This window comes from Lissotriton vulgaris, chromosome 10 (genome assembly GCF_964263255.1).
Source record: "Lissotriton vulgaris chromosome 10, aLisVul1.2, whole genome shotgun sequence".
NCBI classification, from domain to species: Eukaryota; Metazoa; Chordata; class Amphibia; order Caudata; family Salamandridae; genus Lissotriton; species Lissotriton vulgaris.
The window spans coordinates 8946578-8966212 of record NC_141698.1 but is presented as its reverse complement, the minus strand read 5'-3'; the positions used below and the strand labels follow the sequence as shown (position 1 = coordinate 8966212).

Below are 19635 nucleotides of genomic sequence, written 5' to 3'. Positions count from 1 at the left end.
ACTAAAGGCAGAGGACGAGGAAATAATAACGCCAGATCCTCCGCCAACACTAAACAGTGACGTCTTGTCACTGCCCCCAGACCATGTAACACCGGTCGGGGGAAGACTTCATCAGTTCCTGCCAGTCTGGGAAGGCATTACCACAGACAGGTGGGTGAGACAACTTATCCAATACGGCTATTGTCTAGAACTGACCTCCACTCCACCCAACATACCCCCAAGGCACCGTCCTATGTCCGCAGAGCACATGCAATTATTGCAGCAAGAGCTCATCAGCATGCTGCAAAAAGGGGCCATAGAACTCGTGCCTTTAGAACAACAGGGTACAGGGGTATACTCGCTGTACTTCTTAATTGAAAGAAGGACGGGTCTCTCGGGCCCATACTAGACCTCAGACCCCTGAACCAATACATCTTGTCAGAACATTTTCACATGCTCACTTTGCAGCAAATTCTACCATTGCTCAGTCAGGGAGATTTCCTAGCAACACTAGACCAGAAAGACTCATATTTCCACATTCCGATTCACCCGGGACACAGGAAATATCTCAGGTTCACCATAAACAGCCAGCATTACCAGTTCAAGGTCCTGCCTTTCGGGGTCACAACAGCCCCCCGAGTGTTTACCAAGTGCTTGGCGACAGTAGCTGCGCACCTTCAGGGACAACACATCCATGTCTATCCTTATCTGGACGACTGGCTTATCCAAGCAAAGTCAGCCCAGCAATGTGCCAGCCACATGTCCCCCACAATTCACCTCCTACACAGTCTGTGTTTTTCACTGAATTATCCAAAGTCTCATCTTCAACCCGCACATGTACAACAGTACCTAGGAGCGACAATAGACACTCTGGCAGCAAAAGCAGAGCCAAACTCAGCGAGAATCAACAGCATGCAATTGCTGATTCAGAGATTCAGACCCCAACACTCACTCACAGCGCAAGTGTTTATGCAGATGATAGGTATAATAGCCTCCTGCATCTTCATAGTCCCTCACATGAGACTACACGTGCGTCCGCTTCAGGAGTGCTTAGCACAGCAGTGGAACCAGGCTCAAGGACAGTTGAAAGACCTAGTGTTGGTGACCGGTCGTGCATACAACTCTCTGCATTGGTGGAACCCACAAAACCTTTGCAGGGGACGACCGTTCCTGGAGCCTGTACCACAAATAGTGCTGACGACGGACGCATCTCTCCAGGGCTGGGGAGCGCATGTCCTCCATTACACAGTGCAGGGACTCTGGACGACGCAGCAAAAGAAGATGCACATCAACCTGCTGGAACTGATGGCAATCTTCATGGCGATGAAGGCGTTCAAAGTGCATTTGTGCAACAAAGTCGTGCTGATCAGGACGAACAACATGACTGCCATGTACTACATCCAGAAGCAGGGAGGGACACACTCTCCACAGTTGTCACACCTAGCTCAGAGCATGTGGAAATGGGCAATTCAAAGAAAAATGTTCCTCATGGCAGAACACCTCCCAGGCAAAGACAACCAGATGGCGGATCTGCTCAGCAGGCACAGCCATCAGATGCACGAGTGGGAGATGCATCCCTCGGTGCTACAACCGTATTTCCAGCAGTGGGGTCATCCAGAGATAGACCTGTTTGCCACAAAGGAAAACGCAAAATGCCAAACCTTCGCCGCCAGGTTCCCACACCCGCTGTCTCAGGGCAATGCGATATGGATGAACTGGTCAGGCAGATTTGCGTACGCTTTTCCTCCGGCACCGCTCATACCGCTAGTGGCGCGCAAACTGCGACAGCACTCAATGACACTCATCCTAGTTGCTCCAACATGGGCAAGGCAGGCATGGTACACCACGTTCCTAGAACTTTCCGTGGTGCCTCATCAACGCTGCGGCTCACACCCAGTCTCCTCACTCAGAGCCATGGAGACATTCAGCACCCAGATCCGCAACAGTCGAGCCTTGCAATATGGCTCCTGAGGTCATAGAGTTTGGCTACCTGAACCTGCCCCCTGACTGTATGAATATTATCAAGGAGGTAAGAAGACCTACAACCAGGGCATGCTATGCGGCAAAATGGAAGCGATTTGTCATTTATTGTTCCAATAATGACATAAATCCGCTAGATGCATCAACTCAAAACATTATATGTTATTTGTTACATCAACACAGATGCAATCTGGCATATAGTTCCATACGGATACATTCAGCTGCAATGGCAGCTTATCTTCAAAACAGGCAGCACCTTTCCCTTTTCAGAGTGCCAGCCATTAAAGCTTTTATGGAGGGACTCAAAAGAGTAATTCCTCCCAGACACCCGCCTTCACCTGTCTGGAATCTGAACATAGTTCTGACCAGACTGATGGGACCACCTTTTGAACCTCTACAGTCTAGTGAGATGCAATTTCTGACATGGAAAGTGGCCTTTCTAGTAGCGATCACATCACTAAGGAGAGTTAGTGAGCTTCAAACCCTAACTATTCAAGAGCCTTTCATACAGATTCATGCTAATAGGGTAGTGCTGCGTACCAACCCTAAATTTATGCCTAAGGTGGTATCACAGTTCCACATTAACCAAACGATAGAACTGCATGTATTCTTCCCAAATCCAGATTCAGTGGCAGACCGAGCGCTGCACACACTAGATGTTAAAAGAGCTCTCCTGTATTACATAGACAGGACGAAAGATTTCAGAAAGACTAAGCAACTGTTTGTTGCCTTTTCTCCACAGCACAAAGGCAACCCCATTTCCAAATCAGGTATAGCCAGATGGGTTGTTAAGTGCATACAGATATGTTATCAAAAGGCTAAACGCACATTAACAGTTCCCCCGAGAGCGCATTCCACACGCAAGTTAGGGGCATCCTTGGCTTTCCTAGGTAACATTCCTCTAGAGGATATATGAAGAGCAGTCACATGGTCCACCATACATACATTCACCAAACACTACTGCGTGGATGTACACTCCAAACAGCAAGCTGCTGTAGGACAGGCTGTTCTCAGGACTCTTTTTCAGAGTGCTGCAGCTGGCACGGGCAACCACCGCTAAGGAGGAGACTGCTATTTATTCTATGCACAGATATGAATTCAGCAGCCCACATGCCTCGATCGGAATATGCTACTTACCAGTATGCATCTGTTCTTGGCATGTAGGGCTGCTGACATTCATATCGCCCGCCCTCCTCCCCGGTGCCTGGTGCAGCTGTAGCACTCAGAATTAATCTCAAGCATGGACATCACTTACTGTATCATACTCCATCTCTGCCACAATGGCGAAAAACAATCTGAGGATGGAGAGGATGCCCATGCGCACTGTAGTCCAGGGGAGGAGCCACCTATCTCGTGATACTATGAAGACTCTTCCAGGACAACAATGTGCAATCCTCCGGACCCAACACTAGGCGGCGATCTATGCACAGATTTGAATGTCAGCAGCCCTACATGCCAAGAACAGATTCATACTGATAAGTAGCATATTCCATATCTGAATTAAACAGAACATTTCATATTATTTTCATACTGTCTATTAAACATAAACATACATGTTTTTTGTTTCTCAGTGTGTTATTCAACTCATTCTTTGTTAATGCTCATAGTGTATCCGTTGTTGTGTGTGTTTGTTTTCTGCACACTTGCTGCTCAAAGTAGTGGTCAGTGAGTCATTTGCTTAGTTTACATTCACTGAATGGAGAGTGTTTTTTGCTTGTTTTATGTTTATTACATTGTTTGCATTTGTTGCTGGGGAACCGAGGTGTGAATGTACTAGCTGTTTTGGTGTTGCCAGTCTCAAGTGCCAATGTGGTAGAGAGGGCCTTTTCACAAATAAAAGTTTACACGGGAAGGAAAGAGAAAGCGCGAATGACCAAAGTCTCACTGAAGAAATATTGTACAATGAGTTCGACTTGTAAAAATGTATTTTGACCTCATATGTACTGTACGTACACTGTCTATATACCATGCATCAAAGAAGAAAGCAAGCAATAATAAAAGCAAAGCGTTCCATAAACACTGGTAAAACACAGTTTTAGTTGTTTTTTTATGGCGCGAAAATGAGTAAGCACTGAAAAGCACTGTTTTTTTGAGGTATTGAAATCACTGGAAAACCCTGAAAAAACACCACCAGAATTGACCAAAAATAGAAACTGAAAACAGGAAAGCCTACATGTGATCTAGATCTCACATGCCTCGAACATATTTTGTGAGCCCCCTCTGTAAAAGGAAAACCAAAGGGGATGATGGACGGAGTGTTGAACATTGCAAGCACTCACCCCCAGTCAACTGATCTGGGTTTAATCCATCAACATTCTTTAGCTCACTCTGCCACCCCAGTTCAAACATGGCCATAGGCAAATCAGTCTGACCCTGTACCTCATGGGAACAGTCCAGCCAGAACTTCCAATCCATGTCTTCCCTGGACTGGAAACAAGCATCCTGGGACCGTTTCTGGCTACTCAGCCGTCATCAGCCAGGCTAGCTTGAATCCAGTGGCAAAGTGAGCAAGGGACCCATGTCTGGGCATACCCTGCCAACTTAGGGCAAACAAAGCAAAACCAAAGAGGATATGGCTGGGTCCAAAGTGGAATGGCACGGTGAACAAAAAAACGATGGCTTTAGGCCCAGATCTCTGTACTTGGGTGAATGTATGACCTTGTTCTTCATTCTGTCCATCAACAGTTCTTTTTGCATTTGTCACTCCGAGTGGGACGGGTATGCTCAGACGTGAGTCATGTGCTCTCCATGCCACCAGAATCAAGCTATCCTGGGTGAAGGGAAGGAAGGTGAAACCCAGAAACCGGTCCTAGGATGCTTGTTTCCAGTCCAGGGAGGACCTGGCCTAGCAGTTCGGACTGGACTGTTCCCATTGGGCGCAGGGTCAACACTGATTTGCATATGGCTGGATCCAAACTGGACTGGCATGGTGAGCAGAAAAATGATGGATTTAGGCCCAGATCTCTGTACTGGGATGAATGTATGACATTGTTCTGCATTCTGTCCATCAACTGTTGTTTTTGCATTTGTCACCCCAAGTGGGACGGGTATGTCCAGACATGGGTCCCGTGTTCTCCATGCCACTGGAGTCACGCTATCCTGGCTGATGAGGGCTGAAAGCAAGAAACTGGTCCTAGGATGCTTGTTTCCAGTCCAGGGAGGACTTGGCCTGGCAGTGCGGGCTGGAGTGTTCCCATTGGGTTTAGAGTCCAGACTGATTTGCATATGGCTTGGTCCAAACTGGAATGGCATTGTGAGCAAACAAACAATGTATTTAGGCCCAGATCTCTGTAATGTGGTGAATGTATGACATTGTTCTGCATTCTGTCCATCAATTGTTCTTTTTGTGTTTGGGTGCAAGGCACATTCTGCTCTAGAGCAGTTCAAGGCGACTAGGGCCCCACCACTCTGCCTGGGCCACCTTGCTAGCCACATCAGCCTAGTTGCTCTTTTACAGCTTCGGCTGAGTTACCCCATACTGTCTGTCAATCCAATCTCCACAAGGTGCCCGGCAATTTAGTGGTTGAGGCAGCGATACCCACCTGCCCCCTCATTCAAAGTCAAGGAGCCGCCCAGTCCACTGCCCCCCTTCAGCCCCACCTGCTAAACCCTTTCAGCCTGCCCTTAGTGGAGCACAGCCAGGATCAGACAATTCTTGCTGTGTTGGCAGGTTATAGCATCAGACAGGCGGGGTCCTGCAAATTGTTCAGACGGGATAAGCCCTACCCTGCATTTCCACTCCACCGCACCTCCCACCATACCCTCAATTACTGATGGAAGACCATCTATTTTGCTTCAAGCAGTGCAACACCTTTTGGTCAAAGTGGCTCTCTAGAGGGGACCCTTGCTAGAAGTAAGTTGTTATTCCTGCTAGTTTCTGGTGTCCAAAAAGGACAGAGGCCTTTGTCCCATTTTAGACCTGTGGCCTCTCAATGCCTTCTTCTCGCAGCAACAATTCAAGATGCTTATACTAGCCCAGGTCTTGGCTGTCTTCAACTCTGGAGACTGGGTGATGGCTTTATACATGCAGGATGCCAATTTCCATACACCCATTATGCAGGGCCATAAGCGCAACTTGCGGTTCATGGTTGGCAAGAACATTTTCAGTTCAGTATACTCCAATTTGGTCTTGCTTGTGCCCCTCAAGTGGTGGTTGCAGCACACCTGCGGTGGTCAGGTGTTCCAGTCTTCCCCCTACCTCGACGACTGGCTGTTGAAGGAAGGCTTACCCCAGGCAGTTATTATTATTAAATTCTTATATAGCGCGTAGCTACCCAAAAGGTTTCCCAGCGCTGGAAAACATTGGCTGTTAACCTACTTGGGGTGTCAAGAATTATCAAGTTTTCAACTGTTTGCGGAACGAGGTCAGAGAGTTACAGCCTGTAATTGACTCTGGCAGTATGTTCATAATTTGGGACCAATAAAGGAAAAGGATCGCCCACGTCCTAATGTAGGCACTGAAAAGAGACTATTTACTAGAGCGCAATGTACGAGGGGGGAGGTAAGGCAATAATTTATCACCTCCAGATGAAGGCTAACTTCCTATAATTATTGGGGGTTAATATGAACGTGCCGAAGTCAAACCTGACCCCTCGTCTGATGCTCCCCTTCATCAAAGCCATTCTAAACATGGTTCGGTTTAGTTCCGTTCCCCTAGAAAAGAGAGTCCAGTACATTTAGGCTATGATCCTGGATTTCACTGAAGTTGACTCAGCGGCTTCTGGGGCTGAAGGACTCCTGCATCATGCTGGTGAAGGACACAAGGCGGAATGTGCCGGCTCTGAAGACGTAGTGGGCACGGTATCAAGGGGACCTTTCTGACCAAGTTCAGATTTCGTAGGGGACTGCAAAAGATCTACAGTGATGGTTGCTCAACTGCAATTGGATCAAAGTTAGGCCCCTTTCCCTTCCTTACCCAGAACTGAAAGTAGTGACTGATTCATTGTTTCTCAGTTGCAGTGGCCATCTGGGAGAGGTGGAGATCAGTCATCTGGTCCCCAGCAGAGACCCGGCTCCATTCAATCTTCCCAAGCTGAGACACATCGACTTAGCGTTTAAAGCCTTCCTTCTGTCCTTCAAGGGGAGGGTGGTACAGGTGTTATCGGACAACACCCCCATGTTCTACTGCAACAAATAGGGCTAGGTGGGGTCTTGAAACATGTGCCAGGAGATCCTGCATCTCTGAAATGGTGGGGCCAACAAGGCATTTTCCTGATGGTGAACCACTAGGGCGGATGAGCTCAGCCATCAGCACCTATAGGTAACACCTGGAGTTGGCGCATGGTCTCATTTACAAGTGGGGAGAACCTTGGCTTGATCTGTTTGCCACCGCAGAGAACGCACAGTATCAACACTTATGCATGTTGGAGTTTCCTAGGCGTCTCTCACTTGGAGGTGCGTTCCACCTCGAGTGGACTCCTGTATGCCTTTCTGCTGATACCACTCGGGCCTGAGTTTTCTAGAAGATCAGGACTTACCGGTACCAAGTTTTTCTCATGGCCTTAGATTGGGCACAGAGCGTGTGGTACCATGACCTCTTGAGTTTGAGCATCTGTCCTCCGATTAGACTGCCCCTCCAGGATGATCTGCTGTCTTAGAAGCAGCACAGGGTTCTGCAACTGGGCCTTTGCAATCTCCACCTTCCTGCTTGGAGATTGAGCAGCGATAGCTGTACACCTTCGACCTTCCTCCAAAGGTAGTTGATGTCATGTTGGCAGACAGCATAAGTTGACAAGAACTGTATACATTGTGAGAAAGTGCCATCTTTCTTGCATGGTATGCCCCCACTGTTTGCTGAATTGCTGATGTGCTTTGACTGAGTGTGCCCTGGTCTCCTGACAACCAGGTGCCCAGGGCCTGTGTTCCTTCCCAAAAACTGTGTTGAAACTAAAACCCAATTGGCATCTCTGGCCACATGTCAGCCCCTGGTAAATGGTGCCCTGGGTACCCAGGACATGGTGACCAGAGAAGAGCCCCAAGGGCTGCAGCACTTATTGTGCCACCCTTAGGGGCCCTATACCCTGACACCCACATACTGCCTTTGCAGGCTGAGTGGCTAGATGCAGAACTAAACAAAGAGTCGACATGGCACACATCCCTGTGTGCCATGCCCACAAGCCCACTGCCCTGGCATCCATCTGTCACCCCTCTAGCTGGGTGCCCTATGCCAGCAGTGTGGACACAGATACATGAGCCCTGTGCCCCTACAGCACCCAGGGCCATTCCTGGACACTGTAAGTACAGTGCTGCCATTAAGAGTATATGGTGCTGGGAGGTTGTGTTTACGAACTCCACAGCACCATGATGGCATCACTGAAGACTGAGAAGTTTGATATCAAACTTCTCAGCACATTAAACCCAGCACTGATGCCTGTGTGGGATTTAATGTAAAATGCACAACAGAGGGCATCTTAGAGATGCCCCCTGGAACCTAACCAACTCCCAGTGTCCTAACTGCGTGGCCACCGAGGCTGCCACCACCAGACATTTTTCTGGACCCCTGGGTCGAGAGCCTGCCGCTCTCGGGGGGTCTGAAACAATGCACATCCTGGGACGAGGTGCCAAGCATCCTCCTCCAGGATGGGCAGGGGAGGCTTCAAAGGCATGCGTCTTTGTGAGCTTCTCCAGGCCACTTGCTGTACTCAGTAACTGGCCCCCCTCCGGTTCTGACCCCCACTCTGGCAGGAAGAACGGTGGGAAACCCTAAGTGAGAAAAGGAGGTGTGCCAGCCTATGCCATCTTACCCCTCAGGTGGGAGAGGGGAGGTGAAGCACAACTCGGGGCTCCGGCCATCTTGAGGATGGAGAGCCCTGCCCAATCAGAGGTAGGCTCCTGCCCCCCTCCCACTGGAGAGTTGCAGGCTAGGGGGTGTACTCACCCCTGGACAAGGACACATTGGTCCCTGCCCTAGCCTTACATGTAACTCCCCTAAATTTAGTATTTAGGGACACCCGGAACCTTCTTCCTCAGATCCCGATTGCAACAAGAAGAACAAGGAAACCTGCTGTGCAGCTGCTAACAAGATGACGACCTCAACTGGCTTGGCCCCAGAACTCTACAGGCCGGTTGATCCTTGAACCTGCTCCTGCGAAACTCCGGCGTCTCCTTCAGACAGCAACCTCGAAAACCCCAGAGGACCTGCCTGCCTTGAATCTCTCAAAAGACTGGGACTCCCACGAGCAGTGGTTCTGCTCAAACAGCAATACCCCTGGTGCCAGCCAGGAACCGCGAATCCAACCCACTCTGCACCCGCCAAGCCCAGCCTGTGCCTGATTGATCCTAGACCACGAGGATGTCCCCCCGGCGACTGTGACCCAGAGTCCACTGCCCAAAGACCCTCCTCGACGAACCAGACAATGCCTGCAGTCTCAGAACCAGGGACCCCTCCAACCACGACCAGCTGATGGTAAGATTTCCTGACACCCCGGCACCCTGTGGCCCCCTGTGCCTTCCTTTGGGGTACCTACCTCATCTCCGAGATCCCAACTTACCTCTCAAAGTGTTGTCGCACCTGAGGAATCTCCGTCCCCGAGTCTGCAGCCTTTGTTCACTTTTTTTTCCATTGATTAACATTGATTACTCGACGGCTCAAAAGCACCCTGCACCCATCCGCCCGAGTGCCGCTGGAAGTGCAACAACTACTCTACTTTACTTCCCCACTTACCCTGAGTAAGTGACCAGGAGCTCAGCTCCCACAGCCACGTGGCCTGCTTGCTTGCAGCCACCAACCGAAGGCCCCCTAGCCTCCATAGGATTGCATTGGGCCTACTCTCTCTGCACCCGGCTGTCCCTGTGCCGCTGAGGGTGTAACAACTGTACCTTTCCGACCCTGGGAGACCCCGGAGTCTATGCCCTGAACCTTAACTCTACCAGTCGAGTACTTACCTAAAAGCCGAAAACTCAACTCAACTGGTTTCACTTGGAAATTCTTTTAAGTGTGGAGTTTTGAAACTTTAAAATATTCACCTAAAAACAGCAGAATAACGAATTCCAAATTACTCACCTGTGATCAGGAGAGAAGCCAGTACTGTACCTTTCAGACCAGTGCTGAACCGAAAAAGTAAATATAACTGTACTTACCAGAAACTTGAATTTCCTTCCATAGGATAACATTGCTTGGTTTTCACTGAAAAGGTTCTAAGTGTCAAGTTTGAAAATACATTTATATTCTTTAAAATTTACTACTGTAACCAAAACGATTTTACTTAACTGTTTACAGCATATGTCCCGGAACTCAATCTAGGATCCAGTCCTGTGGTTAGAAAAGTAATCCATAAAGTAATCAATTGCATTTATCTAGCAAAACCCATTGAGCTCAATGCTGTATTGTGTTTGAAATTGTGTTGCCTATTACAACCACTATAGCTATTGTATTTACAAAATCTATTGCCTTTTTGCAAAGTAATTACCTGAAGTCACTCATTGGATAGCTTGTTGGTTCTAAATAAAACAACTATATCTTTTGATACAAAACAATTGGCCTAGAGTTCAGTTCTTGAGTGTGTGAGACCATTTGCTGACTGTGTGTACAACAAATGCTTTACACTGTCCTCTGATACTGCCTTACTGCTAGGCCAAGCTACCACTTTAGAGAGTAAGGTTATATCTAACTTTAACCTCTGTTATACCTCTGGAGACTGCGGACTCTATATGCACTGTACCTTACGTTGGTCCAGTATATATACAGCCACTTTCTTACATACGTCTTGTAGGAAGGTGGATATCTGACTATGGCTACCCCCAACTTTTTGCCTAGTGTTTAGCTGGTTTTCGTCTTAGTTAGCCTGGGATCCTGCTATTCAGGACCCCAGGCTTCCTGCTGTCTCTGTTAAAATGGACTCCATGTACCTTAGGTACATAACCAATTGGTATTGGGTCACTCTTGTAGGTCCTTGTACAGTGTACCATAGGTACCCAGGGCATAAGTGCACCCAAGGCCTACCAGGGGCTGCAACATGTATTATGCCACCCCTGGCACAGCTGGGGCAAGGTGGTGTAATCACCCTTTGCTTTAGATATAGTATACCTATATCTAACCCTAAAATGGACACATATACTCCTATAAAAGTCACTCCTATGGCAGGCCTTAACAATCCTGGAGGCAGAGTGCTTGGAATTATGTGAGATGGTGCTCTAGCATGAGCTGAGCCTGTCTGTAGCTTTCGGAACCAAGTCCTTTAGCTGTTTCCATGATAACGCTATACCATATACTCTTAAGTGCATTATAATCCTCGCGGTTATTGCTAACTTTGGCATAGCATTATCAAAACATGTCGAGTAAGGTGTCATACGAATTGGAATACTACCCCCACGCCAGTTCAGGCGACGGGGGTAGCATTCCACCCTTTTAGAGGGACACAACATGTATGTAACTGTGAACCCCGGTTAAAGTTAACTCGAGCCTCAGCATCACAAAATGGATGCTGCCACCACAGACACAAGTCTGACATCCTGCTGCTGGGAGTCCTTCCAGCGAGGGAGGCCTGGACAAAGGGCTTCCTGCCTTGGGAGGTGCTAGCACCACCCCAGACAGGATTTTGTGTATTGAGGTAGGACAGGCTGAAAGAAATGAGACATGCCTGGGGCACACAAGGTGTCCCTGTGCATACCCCGGTTCAAACCAGTTGCTTTGGCACTCCAGCCCCAGCTCTGGCATGAAACCGGACAAAGGATAGGGGGTGTAACCACACCCCTTCCTGGTCCCACCCATAGGAGGGACCTAGTCATAGTACAGCCCCCTTTAGGAGAATAAAGGTAGGAGCTGATCCCATTCCAAATTAGATTATCCTGAATTGAATCTACAAGAAGAAACTCTAGACTTCGACGTTCTGCACCACAGAAGACTGAAGAAAATCTCCCTTGTGGCCAAGGAGTGACCACCCTGCACAAGCAGACACCATCAAGCGTCCTAGACGTTCACTTTGTCGTCCTTCCTGCCTGGAACCAGACTTCAGAGCCTGACGAGATCCGGACTTCCAGACCTCTCCGACCTCTACCTACATCTGCAGCACAGCTGAGATCCGTGGGTGTGACGAGACACGTGGGACCGGCCATCTTGGAGAAACTGCACTTCGCTTCCAGCACGACTTCAGAGGTATCCTAGAGAAAGTGCTTTGGGGATTGAGAAGCTCCAACCCCGAGCAGCTCCTGCACAGAAGATCAGCCCTCCAGCATCCACGAGATCTGCGTGGAGCCCTTTTGCTTGATTGCTGCTCGACGCATTGTCTGGTCACTTGCCGGCTGGCTAGTGGCCTTCTAGACGACGATCCACGAAATCTACACCGCTGGTCTGGTTGCTCCAGACTGGCCCTTGCCTCCCTGCAAAGGAGAAGCACCCCGGACCCTCCTGGTCCGCACCAGACGTCTTTTCCACTCTCCGAGTGGGTTGCCTTTGCCAAGGCCTGTTGACGCCGAATCCGAAACCAACACCGCCGACAGCGAGAGCCTGCGTGGGACAGCGAGATCCTGCGTGGGACAGCTCGTGCCTCCATCCTGGTCGTCGAAGACACCACCTGGTCCACGTGGCTGCAGAGTCAAGCGTCCACTCTTCACCTGAAAGCGACGACAGCACCTGGTTCCTTTCGGGTTCCACTCCGGTCACTGGCTAGTGACTTTGAACATTGTCCCCTCTGCTTTCAGGTCTTCATCTTCCTTGATCCACCCTTGGATCGCTCCGGACAGCTTCCTCCTGGTCGCCAGCAGCATCTTTCTTCAAGGCTCCATAGACTTCGACGCAGAAACCCAACACACTTTCACACCTATGCACCCGCAGCCCGTGGGTGAGGTAACAAGAGCATTTCGGTGCTCAAGGGTAGATTGACTCTCCTAGTGTCCAGTCGTTTTAGTCCTAACTAGTCGGAACTGTCTTTTACTTACCTTTTCGTAATTTGTACTGTCCATTGACTTTGTCCCGCATCTCGCGTGTGAGTTCACACTCTACACACGCGTCCCATGGGCCTCCTGCTCCTTACCTAAGGTTAGGGTAGTGTAGTCCCAGCGAACCTACAGCCTCTGGACAGCTCCATTCTTTCTATCGATTTCCTTATACCATTTACTTAGTATATGGTTTGTCGTGCTCAAGGATTTCTCCTCAAGAACCCCCGGTTACGACTCCAGCTACCTGCACAAAAGGTCACATTGAAACTCCTTATAACACGTCGCAAATATGCTCCATACCAGGCTGAGCCGTTGGAATCCCTGATTGCGGCGCCAGACTTTCAATATTAGGAAATCGGAAAACAGAGAGGCTGGCAAATTTTAAACATTGAAGAGTTAGATCCCAATAACCAGAGAAATACACAGGCTCCTAACCATAAAGATCGCCATTCAAGATAACTAAAGAGTTTTCATCTTTGAAATCAAGCCTTTGCCTCAAAAAGAATGCCCAGCATCCGCTCCTCAATACAATCCATGCTGAGACCATCCACACCATAGAAAATTGTAATGTGCCCTCGATCTCTCTAATATTACCTATGTCGCATTTCTGTATATGTTGTCTATGGCCCTGAGGAAGGTGATACTCACCGAAACGTACGTCGGCTCAACACCTACTGTCTTGGACACAAACTAGTGAATTCCAACTTGACTAGCGGAACTGTACCATCTAGATCCCCACACCATCTTATATAGCACACCTTAGAGTTGCCATTAATGTTAGTCTCGTGTTTTGTATGAATTAGATCCTGTTGTTTTTGTAGATAGGTATGTTTTTTTTTTAAACTAATAGAAACAGTATGATTGGATTGTGAGTAAGTGTGTATGAATGTTAGGATTAACTTTTATGAGAGGGCACGCCTTTTTTTGCTTATGAATGTTACAAAAAGAAAAAATGTATGTAAAAGCGATGAATTTTCTTCTGATACCAAAATGATATGCACAGTCTTATAAATGTTCCTAAAAACATCTTTCTTAGAAAACAAAAAAGATTAATAAAATATATATGTTTTGATAATATTTTGTAGTTTCCTTTCTGGCATCTCTCTTATTAATGTTTGAGATTCACTCAATGTTAAAAGCAATATAGGTCCCTACAGAGGTTCTAGTATCTTTTTGCCTGATTTGTCTCTCCCCCCTCTGGACCTAAAATTAACTGGGAGAACTCTTTCTTTCTAATAATATGGTTTGTCGTGCCCCTAGGGCACCATTGTAATTTGTGCAACTTAACTTATTTTTCTTAAGAGTCTTGACAGGTGCTTAGCCCTCTGGTCTCATAAAGAGTTCAGAGGTGTTTTGTTAGTAATAAATATCTTGTTTATTTTCATAACAACCTGTGTGGTGTCCTTTCATTTGGTATTCAAGGGGTTATATGTGGTAAAACAGCTGGCTTCACATGCCAAAAGAGTTTAGCCTAAGACTGCTTTGTCCATGCTACCATTAGGATAGCTGGTCTATAAGGTTGACTTACAACCAATCACCATAAGGGTTGTGTGGACTGATACAAGGTGATCACTAGAACTAGTGAGCATCATATATCAGGCCAACTTCTCACACGTCTGTTGTTGGAACATATTTGGCTTGGTGCAGAACTTGGCCGGTAGGCTTCTTCCAGGCACAGTTATCGGTTTTGTTTTTGTCCCTAGCTCAACATGGCTTGGCTCTGGGCACAGCTAATGGGTAGCTTTGGGCTCTTTTAGCCTTTTTACCGGTGCCTGGTCAGCTCTTTTTAAGTCTTGTGCTTCTTTTGTTTCCTCCCTCTCCTTTTGTCGTGCCACAGTGGGACCTCAACTAAATCTGGAGGTTAGATGGATTTGCAGTGGAGGGAAAGGGCTCCAGTGCGCAGTTGCGATTGCAGAAAATGTTCTATATGTAGTCTCTATGTTGGGAAAGTTAAAAGGAGAGGAATCCCAATGCAAAGAGTCTGTAGTAAAATATAGTATCCACTACTAGGATGGATAACATAGGAAAATAACGAAAGACGCCCATCTTTCCGTAATTACTGGCTTGGCAGAATAACTCCTCAAAAAAGAGTTGAGGCTAAAATGTCTGCTTGTGGACTGGTTTTATTAACCTAATGTAAACTCAGATTATAGCAGAACTTTTTTCCTAGATAAACCCATTTTGTAAGCGTTGCAGTTTGTCTTTCTGTATCAATTTCCATTTTGAAAACTTTTATGAAAAAAGTAGGTGGTGGAAAATAAAAAATGTTTTTGGTGTTTCCTGATGTCTGAGCTTTTGAATGTTTGGACAATCCTGTGCGCTGGAATTACTCTTTACATTAAAGTAACCTTTTCATTTAACTAGTCGCTTGTATGTGAGCTGCCTTTACGTAGCAACAGCGAGCAGGTGAGTTCCCGCTACGGTATCATGCTTACGAGTCTTATGAATGTATAATGTGCTTCAAGGGTCATTTCCAAATCACAATGAGTGCACCTGCTTTGAGTAGATAAGCTGACGCTCTAGTATAACGTTTGTAGGTGTAACACTTGCAGGTCTTGGCAGGGGTTTGTGAATAGTCTGAATTTCAGCATTTCTGCTTCTTTCTTCAATGATGCATTACTCCATGCCAGTGCTTCCTCTGTTGTGGGACAGGTACAACCCAGTTTTCCCTTCTAATGCCACATTGATTCTAGAATGGTTTCTTGCAGTATGAATGTTTGCTTGGTTGAACTGCTGAATGCATACTTCCAAGGCACTACGCAAGACTTTTTAAAAAAATGTAAAATATTTTTACTAAACCAGCTCATCATACAGGCACATTGCGAGTACACAGATACAGTATAGCATGAGCGGCACACTATGGAGTGACCTAACCACATCCCTTGAATGTATGAGTAACAACATGATAGCACATAACCCAATGGCGCAAGCACTACCTTCCAGACACCTCCCCTTGTCTGGACTCCTGCTTGCACAAATCGCACACATACAGTAAACCAGATCAGGATGTCGAACCTTCTCCTATATTGCTCCTAAAGCGTTGAATGGCCGACTGCTATCCTTAAGAGCCTCCTCTTCACTTCTTGCATTCCGCCCGAAGCTGAAGACCAGGCTTTTTAAGTATTTCCCCTAGGCGTGTCTAAACTCCCTACTGCTCAGTGCCAGGATACCCTTCCTCTTAATAGCGTGCTCTACAGATCTGCATAGTGTAACACTGTGCTCACATTTCCATCATCCCTTTTTGTATTTTTTTAGTTACATCATGCAGTGGCCGGGTGGCAGAATCCTTCTCCGGCATGAGTTGGATGCTTTCCTAGCTCAGGCGGTCTCTGCGCAGCTGTACGAACCCGACCAACTTCAAGAGCTCAAGGTACACTGAAAGAAAGCGCGAGTGAATGGGGTGGTTACTGCTGATCTTCAGCTGCATTCAAACCAGCTTGCACCTAACTGGGCTTATCAAAGCCGGGCATGAAAGGATTGAGATTTCTTGTGCAGTCTTAAATTGAAATCCTACATGTTGGTAATTTTTGCTTTCCTACTTAATCTAGCTACCTGTATCGTTCGGAGATTCGTTTTGTTGTATATCATTCTTCTAGATAATTCTACCTGCTGATTCCTCGCCTCTTGAATTCTGGTAGATGCCAGACTGGATCTGTAAACTGTTAACAACCCTCACATGCAGTAAGGTTTCATCGTGGCTCTGGGCTGCGTTTCAGATATGTCTCAGAGCTGCATAAGGTGCCACCCTGGTGCAAGATGGTTCCCTTTTCCTCATCTTGGAGCTAGTATTCCAAGTTACTTTTCTCAAAACATTCTCTTAAAATACATTTATTGTAATTGCAATATTTAGGGTTGTGATTAAGCTTTCATATTTTAATCATTGCAAATTTGTATTGTAATGTAATTCTATGTTCAATGGCAAGTGTGGCTGTAGATACGTATGCTCTGTATACTCCTGCCATCTAGTGTTGGGTACGTAGTTGTGCAAGTTTTTTTTCTTTAAAGAAGACTTTTGAGTCACGAGACAGAGTGACTCCTCCTTCCAGTGATACTGCGCACGGACATTGACTCCTTTGTTTGTTTGTTTTCTCTCTGCCATCAGCTTCGGGCGTGTATGCCTCTGCTCCGTCTTTCGACTCCGCTCTGTACGATTCTTCAGATCTTTTATTGTCTTTGACGGTATTGCTTAGGTCACGCTCAGGCCTCTCAAAATCCACTCGTACTGTCGAATGACATTTTAGCAGGTCGAGCTATTTTTAGCATTTACTCAACCATGCTGGCGATTTAATTTAAACTGGAAGGAACAAGTGTTTTGTTCATTCAAAAAGTGAATGAGCAATATAGAAGCCTTTAAATCTTTTTTGTCTGGACACATTTGCTGTCTCTTCAAGGACAGAGGTCAAATGTCAGTTTTTCTTTTCACTAATTGTTGCTTATCTGTTCAATCTGTTCATGTAAAATGTGTTTTACTTTTATTTCTCTTATTATAGTTAGTGCTTTCTGTCAAGTGAGTTACTCCAGTATTGGAGCGTTCATAGATTCACATGCCTGAATCATTCCCCGTCGTCGAGACGGGAGAATCCGGTATATAACAAAGCTATGCGTAGTGTAGGAGTAGTGTAGTGTAGGTTTACGACTTTCCCTGGCTGTGGGCCTGCTAATCGGACCCACAGCCTTGCTGTTCTCTCTCTAAATTGACAACAATGTACCTTAGGTGCATTTACCAATTGGTACTGGGCCACCTTATCAGTCTCTGTACAGCATACCTTAGGTATCCAGGGCATAGGTGTACCCAGGGCCTACCAGGGGCTGCAGCATGTATTATGCCACCCCTGGCTGGCCATCCAAATCTGACACAACTGGCTGCATGACAGCTGGGGCAAGGTGGTGTAATCACCCTTTGCTTTAGAGATAGTTCCCTATATCTAAACCTAAAATGGACACATATATTCCTATCAGCCACTACTATAGAAGGCCTTATCAATCCTGAAGGCAGAGTGCTTGGAATTATGTGAGATGGTGCTCTGGCATGAGCTGAGCCCGTTTGCAGCTTGCGGAACCAAGTCCTAATGGCTGTTCCATGATAAGGCTATACCATATACTCTTAAGTGCATTTTAATCCTCGCGGTTAAATGCTAACTTTGGTATCGCTTTATCAAAACATGTCGAGTAAGGTGTCATACGAATTGGAATACTAACCCCTCGCCAATTCTGGCAACGGGGGTAGCATTCCACCCTTCTAGAGGGACACGACATCTATGTAACTGTGAACCCCGGTTAAAGTTAACTCGAGCCTCAGCATCACAAAATGGATGCTGCCACCACAGACACAAGTCTGACCTCCTGCTGCTGGGAGTCCTTCCAACGAGGGAGGCTTGGACAAAGGGTTTCCTGCCCTGGGAGGTGCTAGCACCACCCCGGACAGGATTTTGTGTATTCGGTAGGACAGGGCTGAAAGGAATGAGACATGCCTGAGGCACACAAGGTGTCCCTGTGCATACACCGGTCTAAATCAGTTCCTGGGGCACTCCAGCCCCAGAGCTGGCGCAAGACCGGACAAAGGAAAGGGGGTGTAACCACCCCCCTTCCTGGTCCCACCCAGAGGAGGGACCTAGTCGTAGTGCTGCCCCCTTTAGCCGAATAAAGGTAGGAGCTGGTCCCATTCCAAATTAGATTATCCTGATCAACTTTACAAGAAGAAACTCTGGACTTCGACGTTCTGCTCCACAGAAGACTGAAGAAATCTCCCTTGTGGGCAAGGAGTGTCCACCCTGCACAAGCAGGCACCATCAGCGTACCGCGGCTTCCCTTTGTTGTCTTCCTGCAAGGATCCAGACTTCAGAGCCCGACGAGACAAGGATTCCCAGACCTCTCCGACCTCTACCTACATCTGCAGCACAGCTGAGATCCGTGGGTGCGACGAGACACGTGGGACCGGCCATCTTGAAAGAAGCAGCACTTCGCTCCAGCACGACTTCAGAGGCATCCTCGTCCAAGTGCTTTGGGGGACTGAGAAGCCCCGACCCCGAGCAGCTCCTGCATCGAAGACCAGCCCTCCAGCATCCACGAGATCTGCGTGGGGCCCTTCTGCCTGGTTGCTGCTCGACGCGTTGTCTGGTCACTTGCCGGCTGGCTAGTGACCTCCTAGACGACGAACTCCGACAACTTCACTGCTGGTCTGGTTGCTCCAGACTGGCCCTTGCTCCCTTCCAAAAGAGGAGCACCCCGACCCTCCTGGTCCACTCCAGACACCACCTGGTCCACGTGGCTGCAGAGACAAGCGTCCACCTTCACCTGATCGCGACGACGACATCTGGTTCCACTCCTGGTTCCACTCCAGTCACTGGCTAGTGATTTTGAACATTGTCCCCTCTGCTTTCAGGTTCTTCTCTTCACTGATCTACCCTTGGATCACACGGACATCTTCCTCCTGACCGCCTGCAGCATCTTTTCCTCCAGGCTCCATATTCTTCAACCCCGGAACCCGACACGACTTGGCACCTATGCACCTGCAGCCTGTGGGTGAGGTAACACGAGCATCTCAGTGCTCAAGGGTAGCTTGACTCTCCTAGTGTCCAGTTCCACAGTCGTTTTAGTCCTATCTAGTCAGGGACGTCCGTACTCACCTTTTTCTTAAAACTGTACTGTCCATAGACGTTTGTACGCATCTCGCGTGTGAGTTCACACTCTGCACACGCGCTCCGTGGGCCTCCTAGTACTTACCTCAAGTTAGTATAGCGTGGTCCCAGCGATCCTACAGCCTCTGGACAGCTCCATTCCTTTGATTGACTTTCACATTCC

General features: G+C 47.6%; 1 protein-coding gene across 2 annotated transcripts in view; it reads left to right on the top strand.

Annotated features, from left to right (window-relative positions):
• Nucleotides 1-19635, top strand: part of FAM120C (family with sequence similarity 120 member C) — a 493040-nt gene that overhangs the window by 267073 nt on the left and 206332 nt on the right. For both annotated transcript variants that reach the window (XM_086940173.1, XM_086940172.1), the window contains exon 11: nucleotides 16090-16204. In XM_086940173.1, the coding sequence (XP_086796299.1) occupies nucleotides 16090-16204 (115 nt within the window). The remainder of the gene's footprint in view (nucleotides 1-16089; nucleotides 16205-19635) is intronic.